The following is a 15,575-nucleotide window of genomic DNA, read 5'->3' on the forward strand; positions in this document are numbered from 1 at the left end:
TTTCTCTTTTTAGGTTAATTTTCCCCCAAGGGTGTGTGCAATTCATAAATATCCTACCCTTGACTTCTCCTTTCCCCCCCCTCAAAACCCTTTCGCTTTCAAGCATTTCTGTTTTATTGTCACTTACAAAGGTATAAGATATACTTTTCTTGTATTAATGAAAACACTAAGCCTAACTGTTAAAGCTCAAAACCAGATTTGGTATAGAATTATCACTAAACATTTAAGTGACAATCATGCCACCTGACATAGGTATATCGGAGCCTTCAGAAGACATCATTAACATTTGCCTCTTCTGTTTGTAGCTGGAGTTTCTGACCTTCAGTCATTGACTCCACGAGAAGCTCTATGGAGAAAGATGAAACAAATGTCTGATTTGAAGTACAGATATTTAAGGACAGAACTGTGATTTGAGGACGTTAAAGGAAAAGGATGAGGAACCAAAGCAGCAGTCAGCACAGTGTCACAGTTGAAATGCTACAGCTGACAGAAATTACATGTTTGCTAGACCCAAAACTCACGTGAGCAGGCAGTTTTGATATGCTGTAATATAACAACATGAGATAGCAGCTTACGCAGTGCTTAGAAAAACACCATAATCCTCTTACCGGTGACACAGGAAAAGAGAGCAGATTTACGCTGGAGGGAAGTAGATCTTCTTCTCTCTTTGGAAGGCATTCTGGAATTGCTTGGTTCATATTTTTCAGCAGTAATAAACATTTTATGCAACTTTGGATTTATGCCTTCTGGAATCATACGTGGGCTATGCTGGTAAAAATGAAGCATTTTGTTTCCTGAAATAGCTTTGTGGATGCTCCTTTTGTTAGACTGGCTCTGATTGTAAGTCTGTAAAAGAGAGGGTAAATCATAGGTTGTTGGATTGTTTTTTCACATGACTTGATCAAAAGTAAAAGAACACCTGAGTCTGTGGGCTTTCTCATTATTTTGTGCTCCATCATCAAAATGCTTTTTGGGTTTTTTCTTTTCTTCCCCAAACACAACTAAACCAAAAATATGGCCCTGACAGCCAACCAAATTCCCTGTTCTGTGAATATTGTCTGTTAGATCAGCATAACTGCTTGTGCACGTTCTTGAACTGCAAGTTCAAGACTTCCAGTATGCCTCCACGTTATGGTAACCAAAGCAGAGAGCAAAGGAACAGAAGGACATAGATGAAAACAACAAAGCAAAAAGGCTGTATTGAAAAACTTCCATACTAAAATATCTAAGGCAAATTAAGTTTGAATTATCACCGGTTTGTGCCTAGGTAAAACATTCAAAGCAAACGTAACAAAAAGCAAGGAAGTACCAAAGAACAGTGATCGTTCTTTGAGTTGCAAACAATACAAAATATAAAACAATGTACAGCTTTTTACGCTCTGTAAATAGATCAGAAGTAAGCACAGCGCTTGAGAGAAAGAGAGACACAGCCCTTACCTGGGGGAATTTACAGTCTGCAATACATACAGGGATGATGTAAATTAGATTACATCAGAAACAAAAGAAAGGAGGTCAAGAAAAAAAAGGGGTAAGATTATTTGTTAATGCCATACACGCTCCAAGCCCTTTTAATTACACTCCATTTTTATTGTGCAACAGCAAACCAAGACAAAAATGGAGAAACTAAGGAAAGAAACTGGTCCCTCCTCTGAACATTTCTTGTCCTAATACTCTTCTCCAGGTCTCTGATGGAGACAGCGTGCCCCGTTAGGCAGACTAAGTGCTCTGAGTGCGACAGTATGGCAGCTATGTTCTTCCGAGAGGGATGATCCTTGGAAGCCAGGATCAGAGGAGACAGACACAAAAAGATGCTCTCCGAATAAAATTGGAAGAGGTTAACGGCTAGCTCTATTATACCGTCCCTCCGGCAGTCCAATAAATATCTTTTAATGCTAGAATAGGCAATAAAGTCTTTTTATGGAAAAAAAATTGCATTACCAAATTCATTGCTTAACAGAATTGTTACTTTACTGTTACTGAGACAGTATGTGTCCTTTTCCTTTGTTTCACAGGGTGCATCAGCTTGGCCTGACAGAAGCCTGAGAGCCTCTGAGCCCCCCTGCGCCCTTCTCTTTGTATCGCTTTAAACCTGCAGCTACCGGCCCCCTTCCAGGCGGGTGCACATGCAGCCGAGCTGTCACAAGATGTTAAAAAACCCAGATCTAAACACAGCACACCTCGGAACACGGCCGAACTATAAAGGCAGAAGATTCATAGGCCGAATGCTCAGAGAACCCAGGGCATTAGCAGGGTGCAACCGTGTGACGTGCGCTGCACCGGGGAGACGCAGCGTGCTTCCACGTGGGACAGCTGAACCCGCGGGGACACACGTGGGGAGCAGAGGGCCGGAACAGAGCAATAAACGCTGCTGCAACAGAAATTCCTGTCAAACGCCAAACTTCTAGACCTAGATTTGCCAATTTTTCCCAATAAAACTTATTCAAAAGCTTTACAATTGACATGAAGTGGCTTGATTTTGTTAAAAAAGAAGAACAAATTCCCACAAATTAATATGAGACCACTAATTACTTAGCTGCAAGTTATGTGATGGGGAAGAATCTCCACATTATCAGATCTGGAAGGAGACTCAATAAAAAAACAAAACAAAACAAACAAAAACCACAAAAAAAACCCAAACACACACAAAAAAAACCCCAAGCAAAATCAAAAAAATAAAGCTAATATTGTTTGGCAATTAAAATTATTTCATGATCTCAAAACAAAAAAAAAAATTATATAAAATTACTGTCCTACCTGGGGGAAGGTTCTGCTTCAAAGATTTCTGAGAAAATCTGAAGAACCCAGTAATCCAACTGCTTAAGTGAAACTCCACGGAATTTAAGGGACCATTTTAATATCCCATTACAAAGCAGAGCTTTCAGCAGTAATCAGTCTTCATAGGCAGCATGAGAAAAGATCTATTTACAGACACCATTCACTTTTATCATTTTTAACTCTCATCCCTTCAAAGCAGCTTTTTTTCCCCTCAGGCAGGATTCTGTGGACCCTCATTTAGAATTAAGTCCCTGCTACGTACAAATTTAAACCAGATGCACAACATTGAGTGCAATAAATGAAGTAATAGCAAGACTCTGAAATTTTGGGTTTACAACTAGCTTACACAGATTCAGACTTCTCTGTCGTGAAACCCGATCCAACTCAGAACCAACCTCGCAAGTAAACAAGACCAGCAAAGAACAAAATCAATTTTCAGCCAGAACAGCGAGGTGCGCCCTAAAAATGGCTTGCGTTCCAACAGGGGCTGCACGATGAACCTGTACCGATACAAGTTCATATTACTCTGCAGGCCATTTCACCCACGAGTGATGTCAACGGGGACTGCCCTGCCTCCTCCTGCCTAACCCCTGCCCTGCCAGCGTCCTTGGGTCAGACCTGGCAATCGCGCGGCTGCGGGATGAAGCTGGGCAGTGGGCTGGTACAGCTGAAGATCGGTTCTCCCGGCTCCCGGCTTACATTCCTGCTGGTACATTAGTTTCCCAAGGGGCAGCCTGCACTCAGAGACGATTAATTATACTCTGAGTTGAGTGCTGAGGTTCAGGAATTTAGCAAAAGTAGATTTCCACTTAAGCTGATCTCTTCAGCCTCACACGCAAGTCTGCTACTACCACTAAGTACTTGTCTGAGAGTGTAGTGTCGTCAGCAGTTCAGAGCGAGACGCTGCCAGCCCTCCTGCTCTCACAGCTCCATCCCTACCTCTTCCACATGTTGTTCTGTACCCTCGACAAAAACCCTGTATTTTCTGTATTTACAAAATAAGTGTTATTAAGAACAAAGGCTTGAAGCCCTTCACATTGAGAAAGCGCACATATTTTTAGAATATTGTGGGCTATTAAACTTTCCTGTAGTGACGCTAAAATGTTGCTAGGAGTGCTCAGGGTTGCTGTGATTTTTAATGCATAGTACATTGTTTCCTGGAACAGACGAAACAAGTCATTTTGTTTTCCCAGGAAGAAGAAAGCTACACACTCACCCGTTCCTCCCGCCCTTGGGCGAGGATGACAACGATCCTGCCTTGCCGCCTGCGCCCCGTTCGGCCCATCCTCTGCACAAGGCGAATTGGACTTTTCTGAGCGTCAAAGCAGATGATGAGATCAACTTCTCCAATGTCCAAGCCTTCTTCCCCAACACAGGTAGAGACCAGAGTGTTATACCCACCTTCACGAAAGCGTTTTACCACCTGAATAAATGATTAAAATTAGATTTAACAGGTTAGCCAGAAAGACCCTTATACACCCTTTGCAGTTTTTCTAGGTTCAGAGAGAAGTTGAAAAAATTAATTTGCATTTTAAGACTACAAAACTTAGTCATTCTGAATTTGTCAGCTACTACCTCATGATCAAATACCATGCACTAATGTTATCGACATATCAACTCTTCAATTCTAAAATAAAGGAAAGAAAGCACACCTTATTCTGAATCCAACCATGGCATTCTTCTAAAATTGATCTTCCCAATTTTGCAATTAATTATTTTGGTTTTGTTTTTGTTTTTTAAACTTTGCTAGATCAAAACTTAAGGCTATATCTTATTTTTTCTACCTACAAGAAAAAAAAAAAAAAAATCCCCTAAGCAAGTATTTGAATATTTGCCCAGATCTTCAAATATATAAAAGTTAGCAGCTGTTACTATAATGTAAATATATAAAATATTTCTACTTATACATTCTGTTCAGTAAGTGTAATTTTGGATACTCTGAAAGCAATTGAACTACATAGGAATTTACTAGTGACACTTTAAAGTTCAGTCACTGCCATACAATCTGTAGCGGTACTCACGTAGTTAGTTACACAATTAATACTCCTTATCACTATTTCCTCATACAAGTCTCATCTTTTCTTTACCTCAAGTTGTTCCTTTTGTGTGAAGCCTTTTGTGCTCTTTCCTGTGGAGTGGCCAACAAACGTCATTACTCTAACAACTGGACTGAGCCGGGAAAGCATTTCTGCAATTTCTTGCACGCTATCTCGAAATGATGAGAAGATCATCACTCTGGTATCCACACCGTCCACAGATGTGCTTTCAGTCATGACTCGATCTGTTTAATTTTAAAAAGCCAGAAAAGCATTTTTATGTATAATTTAAAAATAATAATAAAAAAAAAAGTAAGTAAGGACAGGTCATCCCATAAGCTGCACATCCACAGCTCTCATCTCACTTAACAGGAAAATTCTGTCCAAGTATACTGCATTTTGATTTTTTCAAAGAAATTGTCTTCAGAATAAATTTCATTTTAAAAAAACCTAAGTAAATAAATTACAAAAAAACAGTAGATAAAACTGACAATTAGAAGCCCCTCAGCCTGTTTAGGCCAACCTCCCAGAAAATGCTCTGAGATACACCTGCTCAAACAACTCCTCTTTGGAATCAAAGCAATATTCTAATTTTGGAGAATTTACACCAACTATGGCGAGAATATCTTATATTTGAGGTACCATTACTAATGTTACTTTGAAAAGCTCAGGTTTGATGGTAAGTGTCTTGAAATAAAGTTAAGATGCCTTCTCGCAAAGAGCCTACAATGTGACTTTTAAATCTGCTACTTAAATGCCCAGAGCTAGGCGAGGTTAGCGACATACAGCAATAAAAACCACTGTTACCATTAGGCTAGGATACAGCATAGTGGAGTAAAAGAGATACATATCAGCTTTCTACGATTTACTACAGAGTTGTCTCTAGTTCCACACCTTAGGATCTTCATGACAGCAGAAATGTGCAAAAACTTCCCTTAATACCATAATCTGATGCTTCTGAGTGATCTGTCATCACAACTGGTTATAGCTCTCATTTCAATGGCAGAGATAACTTGTCCCTTTTCAAAGAAAAGGGAAAAATAATTGCATTGCTACACTGTTTCTTAGCAAGGCGTCTTCAACCAAAAGCCCGTTTTCTTATGTTATACCATCACAGATTTTGTCTCCTGGGTACTCCATTTTTTTCCCTTTTTTTTTTTTTTAAACATATAAGGGTATCTGCCTTCATGGGCACAAGTAAAAGCTATCTAAGCAACATGCAAGTCTTGAACAGTCAGCTTCTGTTTATCCCATCCAAGTACTAAAACAACGTGCCCGCTACTGACAGCCAGCATGGCTTCACCAAGGGCAAGTCCTGCCTGACCAGCCTCGAGGCCTTCTACGATGGAGTGACTGCATCAGTGGAGGAGGGAAGAGCTACGGATGTCATCTCTCTGGACTTCTGACACGGTCCCCCCCAGCATCCTCCTCTCTGCATCGGAAGGATATGGATTTGATGGGCGGACTGTTTGGTGGATAAGGAATTGGCTGGATCCATTGGTCGCATCCAGAGGGTAGTGGTCAATGGCTCAATGTCCAGATGGAGACCAGTGACGAGTGGTGTCCCTCAGGGGTCCGTACTGGGGCCAGTGCTGTTCAATATCTTCATCAGTGACATAGAGAGCGGATCGAGTGCACCCTCAGCAAGTGTGCAGATGACACCAAGCTGAGGGGTGCAGCAGACACGCCTGAGGGATGGGATGCCATCCAGAGGGATCTGGGCAGGCTGGAGAGGTGGGCCTGGGTGAGCCTCACGAGGTTCAACAAGGCCAAGTGCAGGGTCCTGCACAGGCCTAGAAATGAAATGGTGAATATGATTCAATATTTTTAGCTAGAAACCTGACAATTGCAACACTGATATAATGTGTTCTGCGTAATTTGCCATCCTGAGCAGACAGACAAGCTATATATTTCAGAATAAGTGCAGGTTGGATATATCCTACTTACATGAGTCCATATTATTCTCCTCCACTAACTTTATTCTCAATAAATTCTGTATCTTTTTTTAGCATATTCTCATAACTTGAATAGCAATAATGGTCTCTTGTGGCAGCTGTCCCTGTACTGTAAAAAACGTTATACTGCTGCCATTACCTCCTTGACCTTATCAAAAACCAGACTTAGAAAATTCAAGACATTAGCAGCCCATAATCAATCTGACAAGTAATCCAGGTATGGAAGATTAGCTGGGAGAAGCTCATTATGCTGAGCCAACATTTCTTAAGGGCTGGCCAGAATGTATCTTGCACTTACCTGAATTGCTGGCAAGCGCATCTTGCAAAGCAGGGGCAATAGCTACGCGGTCAGGGAGCTCAAACTTAACCTGGATGATCACTAGTTCGAAATGGTGCAGAGTTTGCACAGGCAACTTGGCACTGCTCCCACGAGTTCTCATACGAGAGGTTTCATTTCAGATGGAGGAAAAAGAGCTAGTGTTGTTCCTGATGTGGCTAATGACTTAGGTTATTAATACTTGCCTCTTCTGTCTCAAATGCAGTGCTTTTCAAGGAAAATACTTTGCAGAAGTAGTTATTCATTTTAAAAATTACACACGCATGAACACAGTAAATTATGATTCAGAGTAGTTCAGTAATGCGTAATTCGAACAAAGCAGAGTTAAGTTCAGGGGTTTTGTTTGCTTCTTTTTTTTTCCCCTAGAGATACTACACACTTGCACGAGTTCCTGAAACAAATGCTGAGTGTATTTTCCACTGCTCCCATAATGATCTAGGCTTTTATTTCAGAGCCTTCTAATGGAGCAGAGATACATGCGATTATGTTTGGAATCTTAATAAGTACTCAAGTTTTTATTGACAGACTTATGACAAATTCTTGTCTGAAGAAGGGAGAAATCAGGACACGGGTGTGTACTCTATTCAGTCAGAGTCCAAAACCAGAATTTAGGGTGTAGCTACTTGTGTACGTGTGAATTTAGAGTTTACTTGCAAGAAACAGGGAGTAAGGGTACAAATACAGGTTTTGAGTTATTGCTCAAAAGGTATCATCAGAGATGCTGTGACACAGTGAATAATAAGGTAAATAAATAAATTCAGTGTCTCGCTATTTCTGTCAACTGCCCAGTGCATTTGGGTTGGAGATGCACGAGCTTAGGAGACACAAGCTGGAGCTTACTACATTCCCTAAGTTACTAGAACGCCTCCAACTTTGTGATCAGGCTGCGAACTGTAAAGTGCTTTCTAGCCTTGCATTATACACAAAGATTTCAGGACCAGTTGTTTGTACTGGCTTTAAAACTACATGCATCTAGAGAACTGTGTTCAGGACACTGCTTCATATTCCCCATGGCTTTGCCTTGCATGTTAGTTATGAGGATAAAGGAGGTTACAGGGATCAGGAGCAAGGAAGGACAGCAAGAAAACCTAACACACCAAGCTCAAGATACAACTAGATATGCTACCATACCTTGCCCATTATGCTATAAAAGATTATGTATTTCTTCTTGCACAGTTACTGTAATTTTGTATTTATAACAGTAAAGACTTACGGCTCATGCCTACTCACTTCTGAGGTTCATGCACACAGACACAAAACCAAAACACTTGTATATTAATTACCTGTTAGTAATATTAAGAGACATGTCTGACCGACATTGCAAGGAAAAACATATCTGACGGGATTCATATGACAGCAAAATCCATGCTATCAAAAGAAGATGGAAGAGCATTAAATATGAAACATAGTTAAAGTAACTCCAGTACAGAATACAGAATATGAAAACAAAAGGCAATAGCTTAGAAAGCTGCTGTTACAGGAAACAAGACAGAAGCATGGAGGGAGGCAGGGAGGACAGAGAGAAGTATGGATGGAAAGGGGAAAAAAAAAAAAAAAAAAAGAAAAAGGAAGTAATTTGATTAAATGCATTTGGTCATATTATAAACTAACAAAAACAGAAATGAGAAAACTTAAAGTTGCCTAGACTGCTACTAGAAAGTAGCAGTCATTGAAAGTGTATTCTAAGAATCAAGTGTCTAAGAAAAACAAACAAACACACAAAAACACCCACCACCAAAACACAAGGGCAGGTCAGAAATTATCAGAACTTCACAGAGCACAAAGATCCAAACAGACAAGGAAAAAAGTGAAGAAATTGCAAAAAACAAACAAACAAAAAAATTATTGTTACTGATGCCATCATTCCAAAAGCAACGACTGGATCAAGAGACTGAAACTTCCTAAAACCAGAGATGTCTGAATGGTTCAAAATATTTTGCTTCATAATCTCCTGCTACTGTATGAAGTATTTTTGTTCTCCCTTTCAGTCAAGATAGTAAAGAATGAGAGAAAGATGAAGGTAATTGAGGGTTTTAAACTTCAAATCCATGCCTCAGTGTGCCATTCTTAGCAACAGGCTGGGTATCAGAACTTCTATCCTTAAGCTCCATAAGTACGTTGCACCAAACTCTGCAGGAGGTGATGGCAGCACTGCGCTGAGAGATGATGTGACTATGAAAATCATGAGACATAGTAGCACTAGGAATGAGTTTACTATCACTGTTTTACTAAGCTGGTAGAACAGTTTATATCAAATTAATAATGACAGCTTATAGAATGTTTTTTCTTAAAGAAATTTTATAGTAAAGTTCTTCTGAAGGGGACTTTTCCACGCAGAAGATATACAAACGTACAAGACAACAAAGAAGCACTTGAATAAATTACGAAATGAATCAGCACGATATTACTTGTTTTCATCCACAGGTTCAACTGTTCAGATACATTTTCTTTGAGTTGTTGGTACTTACCAGAACATCCCTTTTTCCAGGATTTAAAGTGTTCTATTACAATTTCCTCCAATTTCCTTAATTTTGGATGGCTGTAGATAAATTCCTTTTTATTTTCAAACACTGAAAGGAAATAAAGCAATTAAAAATGCGAGTAAACATGCAACAAGTATGAAGGTTTAGTGAACTTCATTTCCTCCCATTATAATTCCCCGAGTCAGACATACAAATTCCTGACGCTAGTTCTAATTGCATTCACCTAAACAAATAAATCAGTAAACTACTTATGGAACCACATTTGTTAAACCCAGTTTTTGAGAAAGTGTTGTTACTTTTGTTACAGTCACACTGTAAAAGATATATATAGTCAAACAGTAATATTTTAACCTTTCATTTTAAATCAAATTTAAAACTTCAAACACAGAAAACTTGTTTGAAGGTAGCTAAAACCACCGAGAGAAGATAGATAGGTAGGTAGGTAGGTAGACAGACAGATAAATAAGAGTCTGGGGAAAACAATCTGGAATAAAGAGTACTAGCTGAGTGTATCACAACAAATAGCTGCCTGCATCTACAAACTATGTAGAGGTATCTACTGTTTCATTTAAACAGAAAGTAAATATTCTGTCCCTGAAAGGGAAATACTGACCTGTTTTACTCTTGTAAACATTTCCATTCGCTGAAGCCAGAGATGTGTCTGAAAACATGTCTCTAAGCTGCTGATATAGCTTCATGAAGTCCTCATTACGACCAAGTTCATTTTTCGTACGGGTTAACCCTTTGTAAAAAGTTGAAATACCTTAGTATTTAATCTCCGGAGTGAACATAATTTTTGCTATCCAGAAGACAAGCTTTCTCAGAAGTAGCAAGCTCCTTTCAAGAGCCAAGAGGTTCATTTTAGCTTTAGAAAATTTAATAAACATTGTTTGGCATCAATATTTTTTCAGGGAAAATGCCATTATAGAATCTAAACTTGAAAAACGTATGTATAAACAAAAGCCTCGTCCTGTGGGTAAAGTTTTACATCAACCATTTAGCAGTAGAAAAGCCATCCAATCCAGAAGTGATGAGGGTGGTGAGGCACTGGCACAGGCTGCCCAGAGAAGCTGTGGATGCCCCCTCCCTGGAAGTGTTCAAGGCCGGGCTGGACGGGCCTGTGAGCAACGCAATACAGTGAAAGATGTCCCTGCCCACGGCAGGGGCGTTGGATCTTGAAAGGTCCCTTCCAACCCAAACCATTCTGTGATTCTATGGTTCTATGAAGTGCTGCCAGATACCCAAAGAGAAGGGAACCTAGACGAAAAGCTAGAATTAACAAGTTTCTTGAATGATTTTATGTCAATGTTGAAAAGAATTTGCCTTTACTCAAACCAGAAATCAAACTTACCAGAAGCAGTACAGAAGACCTGTTTATTAGAACTGTTTTCCATCAGTCATCTTTCAGGCAGTTGGACTAGATGATCGTTGTAGGACCCTTCCAACTGAAATACTCTATTCTATTCAAGTACTCTATTCTAGTCAATAGCAGACAGGGATTTAAGGAATCTGAGAAACTCGGAAATACACTAAATGCTCTGTGGTGCCTAGGTCTAACAACAGCACTATACCATCAGACATCTAAAAATCTGCACACGCGAAAGTAAAAAATTGTAAAAATGTCAAAAGCATAAAATTAATGGGAAATTATTAGAACATGCATACTATAAAAATATATTCTATAGATTTTCTATATTATGAAGCAAGCACTGTACGCTTTTGATCCAGACACAGGACAAAGCAGTGTCATTTTAATTAAGCAGTGCTGTAGGCGAAGTAGCTTTTGTACGTTACCATGCAGTTACCCAGCCAAGAGTAAACTAAAATGAAGTAAGAAACCTGAGAGCCACACTACAGGGTGATCTGAACAGCGGGAGCCTTCCCCTCCCACATCCAGTGGTCAGAAGACACTTGCTGTTGGACCGACATTGCCAAGTGGAAATTTTCTCCCTCAAAAAAGATGTCAGTACCAAACCAGGTCTTCCAGACAGCAATGACCCAGCAGGTCTAAAAATGACTGTGGAGAGTTGCGTTGCAGAAGACTCACAATAGTCAGTGGCAGAATTGGGAAAATAAACTGAGTCCAGAAAAGAAAACAACTTTCTATTTTGCTTAGTGAGCATGGAAGGTGTTGCACAGCTGGGATTAGAAATTCTAGTGTGACGTGTCCAAATCTGTAATCTTCTGGCACAGACGCTTAAAACTCATGCATACATGAGTTTTACTATAGCGGGGAGGAATTGCTTTACAAGACCAAACGATTTCTCAGTTTAAATTGTCTAATGGTTATTCTCTGTCTCTCCAAAGATATTACTGCCACTTATTGAGTTCTGTTTGTGTCTTATTTTTTTCAGAACTGCTGCCATATAAACACATTTGCTTTCCCAAATAGACTCTATCTTTAACATCGTACTAACGTATTTCCAACAGCGATGAAGGGGAACAAAATGCCAATTACATTTTCAACGCTTTCATTGCATAAGCTGTTTTGTGCAAAACTAGCCATAGAGATGAGGTAAATTAAATGAGAAGGAGCGGAGACAAAAGGAAGGATGTTTCTGGAGGCATTTCACCTTTTGATCCATCCATAATTCCACAAAGGTAGATAAATAATGACCGCATTCCCATTTGCAGCAGCAGCTCATAACCATGATATAAACTGATACAAAGTGCAAAATCTCCTTCAATTACGCCTTGATGTATTCCCTGTGAAAACAAAACAGATGCATCATTAAATTAGGAAGTCAATAGGCAGCTGGAACCATACTGCAATTCTTATGACAAAAGTAAGATTGACATCTGAGAAATGGAGCCAAAGCACAAACTGATGCACAGCGAGTAGTCTGACTATCAAAACCTTCAGGAACCAGGTGACACAATGATCAATGAAGGCAATCTTTTTCCACCTAAAAAACGATCTCCAAAATACCTGCATTATCTTCCACGATTAGCTCATTACCTTCCAATGCAGCAACACTTAAAATCTGACAGCTGAACCATCCATCAGTATTTGGCAAAACAAGAGATTTCTGGCACGTCTACCCAGGCTACAAAATTTAAGTCAGGAAAGTTGTCTTGCCTACCATGAAGTGTATTTCCCAATGTTCTTTTTAAGGTACACAGTCTTTTTTTTTTTTTTTTTTTTGGTAATGTTGTTTTTTAAGTTTGCAAAATCTGAACATTCCATGACAATTTACAGAAAGATAGGGGCAGTGATGTAGTTTTGAGGGGAAAGTGTAAACTTGGCAGTCAGTAATTGCAATCTAAGTTCTTAAAACAATTTCAGTTTGGAAATGAAGTTCTTCATCTTTTCCTTAAATTTACTACACGAGAATCAAGAAATGTGGAGCAAGTGGGCATATTTTATTCCAGGGCTAAATATAGAATGTTACAAAGGAAATCTAACTTAATACGTATCGGGAAACTCGGTACACTATGGAGTATTACTATTTAGTCATTACTTTAATACTGTGAAATAAACAAAGACATTTACCCCATTTTGTGAAGACGGGTTTTTTCTATGTTGATCTCTTGCTAGAATTATCTGGTACTTTGTAAGGCTGGGAATGTCCCGCCTTGCCAAAACTCCTATTTTAATCAGGCGTCCAGCAAATGTTTCTAGCACCTGCAAACAGAACACACAAATTTACCAGAGATGTGAAGGTATGTGCATTTAACCCTTTGAAGTAGCTTTATTGTTACAGATCTTACACAAAAGAACACAAGCAGCTCATTTATTTTATTTGAAACATGGAATTTTTCAAAACAAACTGTATTGATTTCTGAATAATTTGTTACTGTACCAGATGACAACCTGGTGCTCTGCCTCCCTCTAAGGTTCTCCATTATAAGGATGTTTCTAGGCTAATTTACAATTCTTTTTCTAAGACCAGTAGAACTATTACAACTCAGTTCCCTAGGGATTTGTGCCCTCCATTGTATAGACAAACACCCTCCTGCCCCCAAGATAAACCCTTATCCATCAAATAACTGAGAAGTGGAAAGACACGCTGTGCTTCTGTAATCGCACGAGCGCTGACGGAGCAGAGAGAAAACGACACAGGATGGGTAGCCGCAGCCGCAGCTCCCTCTCTTACTGGTAACCCTAACTTCAGTGGTGCTTCAGTCTCGGGAAAACCTGTATTCATCTTTGAGAAGTCTAAGTTACCACAGGCGGAGGACTAGCCGACAGGTTACCGCGTTGTGTGGAAGGGATGGGAGCCGGGAGACGTGAGCAGAGAGGAACGAGCGCCTGACAGATGGGCCCCGCACAGCAGCGTGCCCCGTTTCCTTCGGAAGCCATGCCAAAAGACAATTTGTTTTTATACATCACATGTACCTGCTTTCCACATCAGTGGAACAAGGGAACTGACCTGCACTAATTCATCTTAATCCTGTTTTTCCTCTTTGTTTCTCAGCCTTAGGTGGTCAGGATTTTTTTCATAGCCTTAGTTTTGCATGAGCGCTAACTCTGTAATAATTGGAGTAATCAGATTTGTTCTACAAAATTACTTACGATCTGTTGGCCCACTTGGCTAGTAGCACCAAAAGCATCTTACTGCACAATAACGAGCTTTACCAAAGGCAGTCTTGACTTAGTTTGACAGCAGATAGCTCCTGATAGCTGCTTACATGCATACAGTGTTCCCCAAGTTTTCTGGGCATTTTAACACCGGCTCAGCTGACCTGCGTGGAGAAGGCTATAGCATAACAAATGCCTAATCCCTTCATTGCCGGTCTTTCAGCCCACTGAAAATCAAGTCCAACTGAACCAACAAAACCAGGTCTAACTCTCAGGCCTCAAACAATACTGATGTAAGCATGTCTTCAGCTGGCAAAGACAAAATGCCCTAACAGGAAAAGAAAGTCAACTGTGAAAGTGCAATGCATGTTTATACACGAAGTAGCCACACTCCATTTGTCTTCTTCACACATTTAGTGTATGCTGGGCTTTTAGGGCCTGTTAGGATGCACAAATGTTATTAACAACCACACTCTACTCACCCCGTCAATGCAGTGGCAGCTTAGTTTAACAACTTCTCTCTGGTTGCTTTGATTATTTTTACAGTTTGGTACTCTTTTAGCTTCTTACTCTGTGTACAGTGCCTACGTGGCACTGAGTGGCAAATCCTGAGAAAAGGGGTGGCAATAATTGCCATCGTCAACTACAGCAGCATTAATCCCCCAAAGAATCAAAAATGCAAAGAGAACTTTGGAAGGGTGAATGAACACTTGTGAAAGCACCAGCCCAACTGAGGAAACAACACGCTGGGGAATTTCCACGCTGCCCGCTCCGTGCCTGCAGGTCGTTCAAAACCAGCTAGCTGGAGTCAGCAGGCTAAGCAGATTATAACAGATAAAGGCTGCTGAGAAATAACAGGAACAAAGCCTAAATTCTGAATGCTCTGGTGCATCTTAGGTTGCTCTTCTTCCCTACTTTGGGCCTTCAGACTGGGATACCGTGCCTCAGGCAGCTTGCTGCTTTGGCTCAGATGAACCCAGCTCAGCTCGTCTGCTCCGGGCTGGAGGGGAAGCGGGCGATGGCCACGGGAGCAGCTGGCAGGCCACTGGGCACAGCTCGGAAGGCAGGATGGTGCCGAGGAGCGCTGCCCGCCCCGTGTCTCTCGGGGGAGCTGGTGTCAGAGCAGGTGGGCACTGAACGCACCCCTGAGCTCCGTCTGCAGGCTTACCTTTACCTGCAGGGAGCCTGGGTTACGGCCTCGCACGGCTGCCCAGGCAAAGCAAAGCACAGCCAACAGACCCCACCCCGAAGCATTCCTGCTAATTAAGACTAACGGACTAATTAGACCACTAACCACTCACACCAGTAACAACATGTAAACACCAACTGGAGACTACAATATTGCTGGGAATTTCTGGAGGAAAGGGAGGAAGAAAAAAAAAAAAAAAGGAAATCAAATGATCTGTTCTTAAAATACAGTCAAAAATGTTCACCAAGCCACTTGGAAGTCTAAATGCACAAGAAATT

At 40.5% G+C, this 15,575-nt stretch overlaps 1 protein-coding gene across 3 annotated transcripts in view; it reads right to left on the reverse strand.

Annotated features, from left to right (window-relative positions):
• Positions 1–15,575, reverse strand: part of FANCM (FA complementation group M) — an 80,658-nt gene that overhangs the window by 38,529 nt on the left and 26,554 nt on the right. For all 3 annotated transcript variants that reach the window (XM_087746925.1, XM_087746924.1, XM_087746927.1), the window contains 7 exons: positions 13,080–13,211; positions 12,160–12,292; positions 10,200–10,328; positions 9,572–9,673; positions 4,863–5,056; positions 3,992–4,198; positions 609–846 (listed from right to left, as the gene is read on the reverse strand). In XM_087746925.1, the coding sequence (XP_087603051.1) occupies positions 609–846; positions 3,992–4,198; positions 4,863–5,056; positions 9,572–9,673; positions 10,200–10,328; positions 12,160–12,292; positions 13,080–13,211 (1,135 nt within the window). The remainder of the gene's footprint in view (positions 1–608; positions 847–3,991; positions 4,199–4,862; positions 5,057–9,571; positions 9,674–10,199; positions 10,329–12,159; positions 12,293–13,079; positions 13,212–15,575) is intronic.

Source organism: Nipponia nippon, unplaced genomic scaffold, assembly GCF_047370975.1.
Source record: "Nipponia nippon isolate SJK-2023a ecotype South Korea unplaced genomic scaffold, ASM4737097v1 scaffold_11, whole genome shotgun sequence".
NCBI classification, from domain to species: Eukaryota; Metazoa; Chordata; class Aves; order Pelecaniformes; family Threskiornithidae; genus Nipponia; species Nipponia nippon.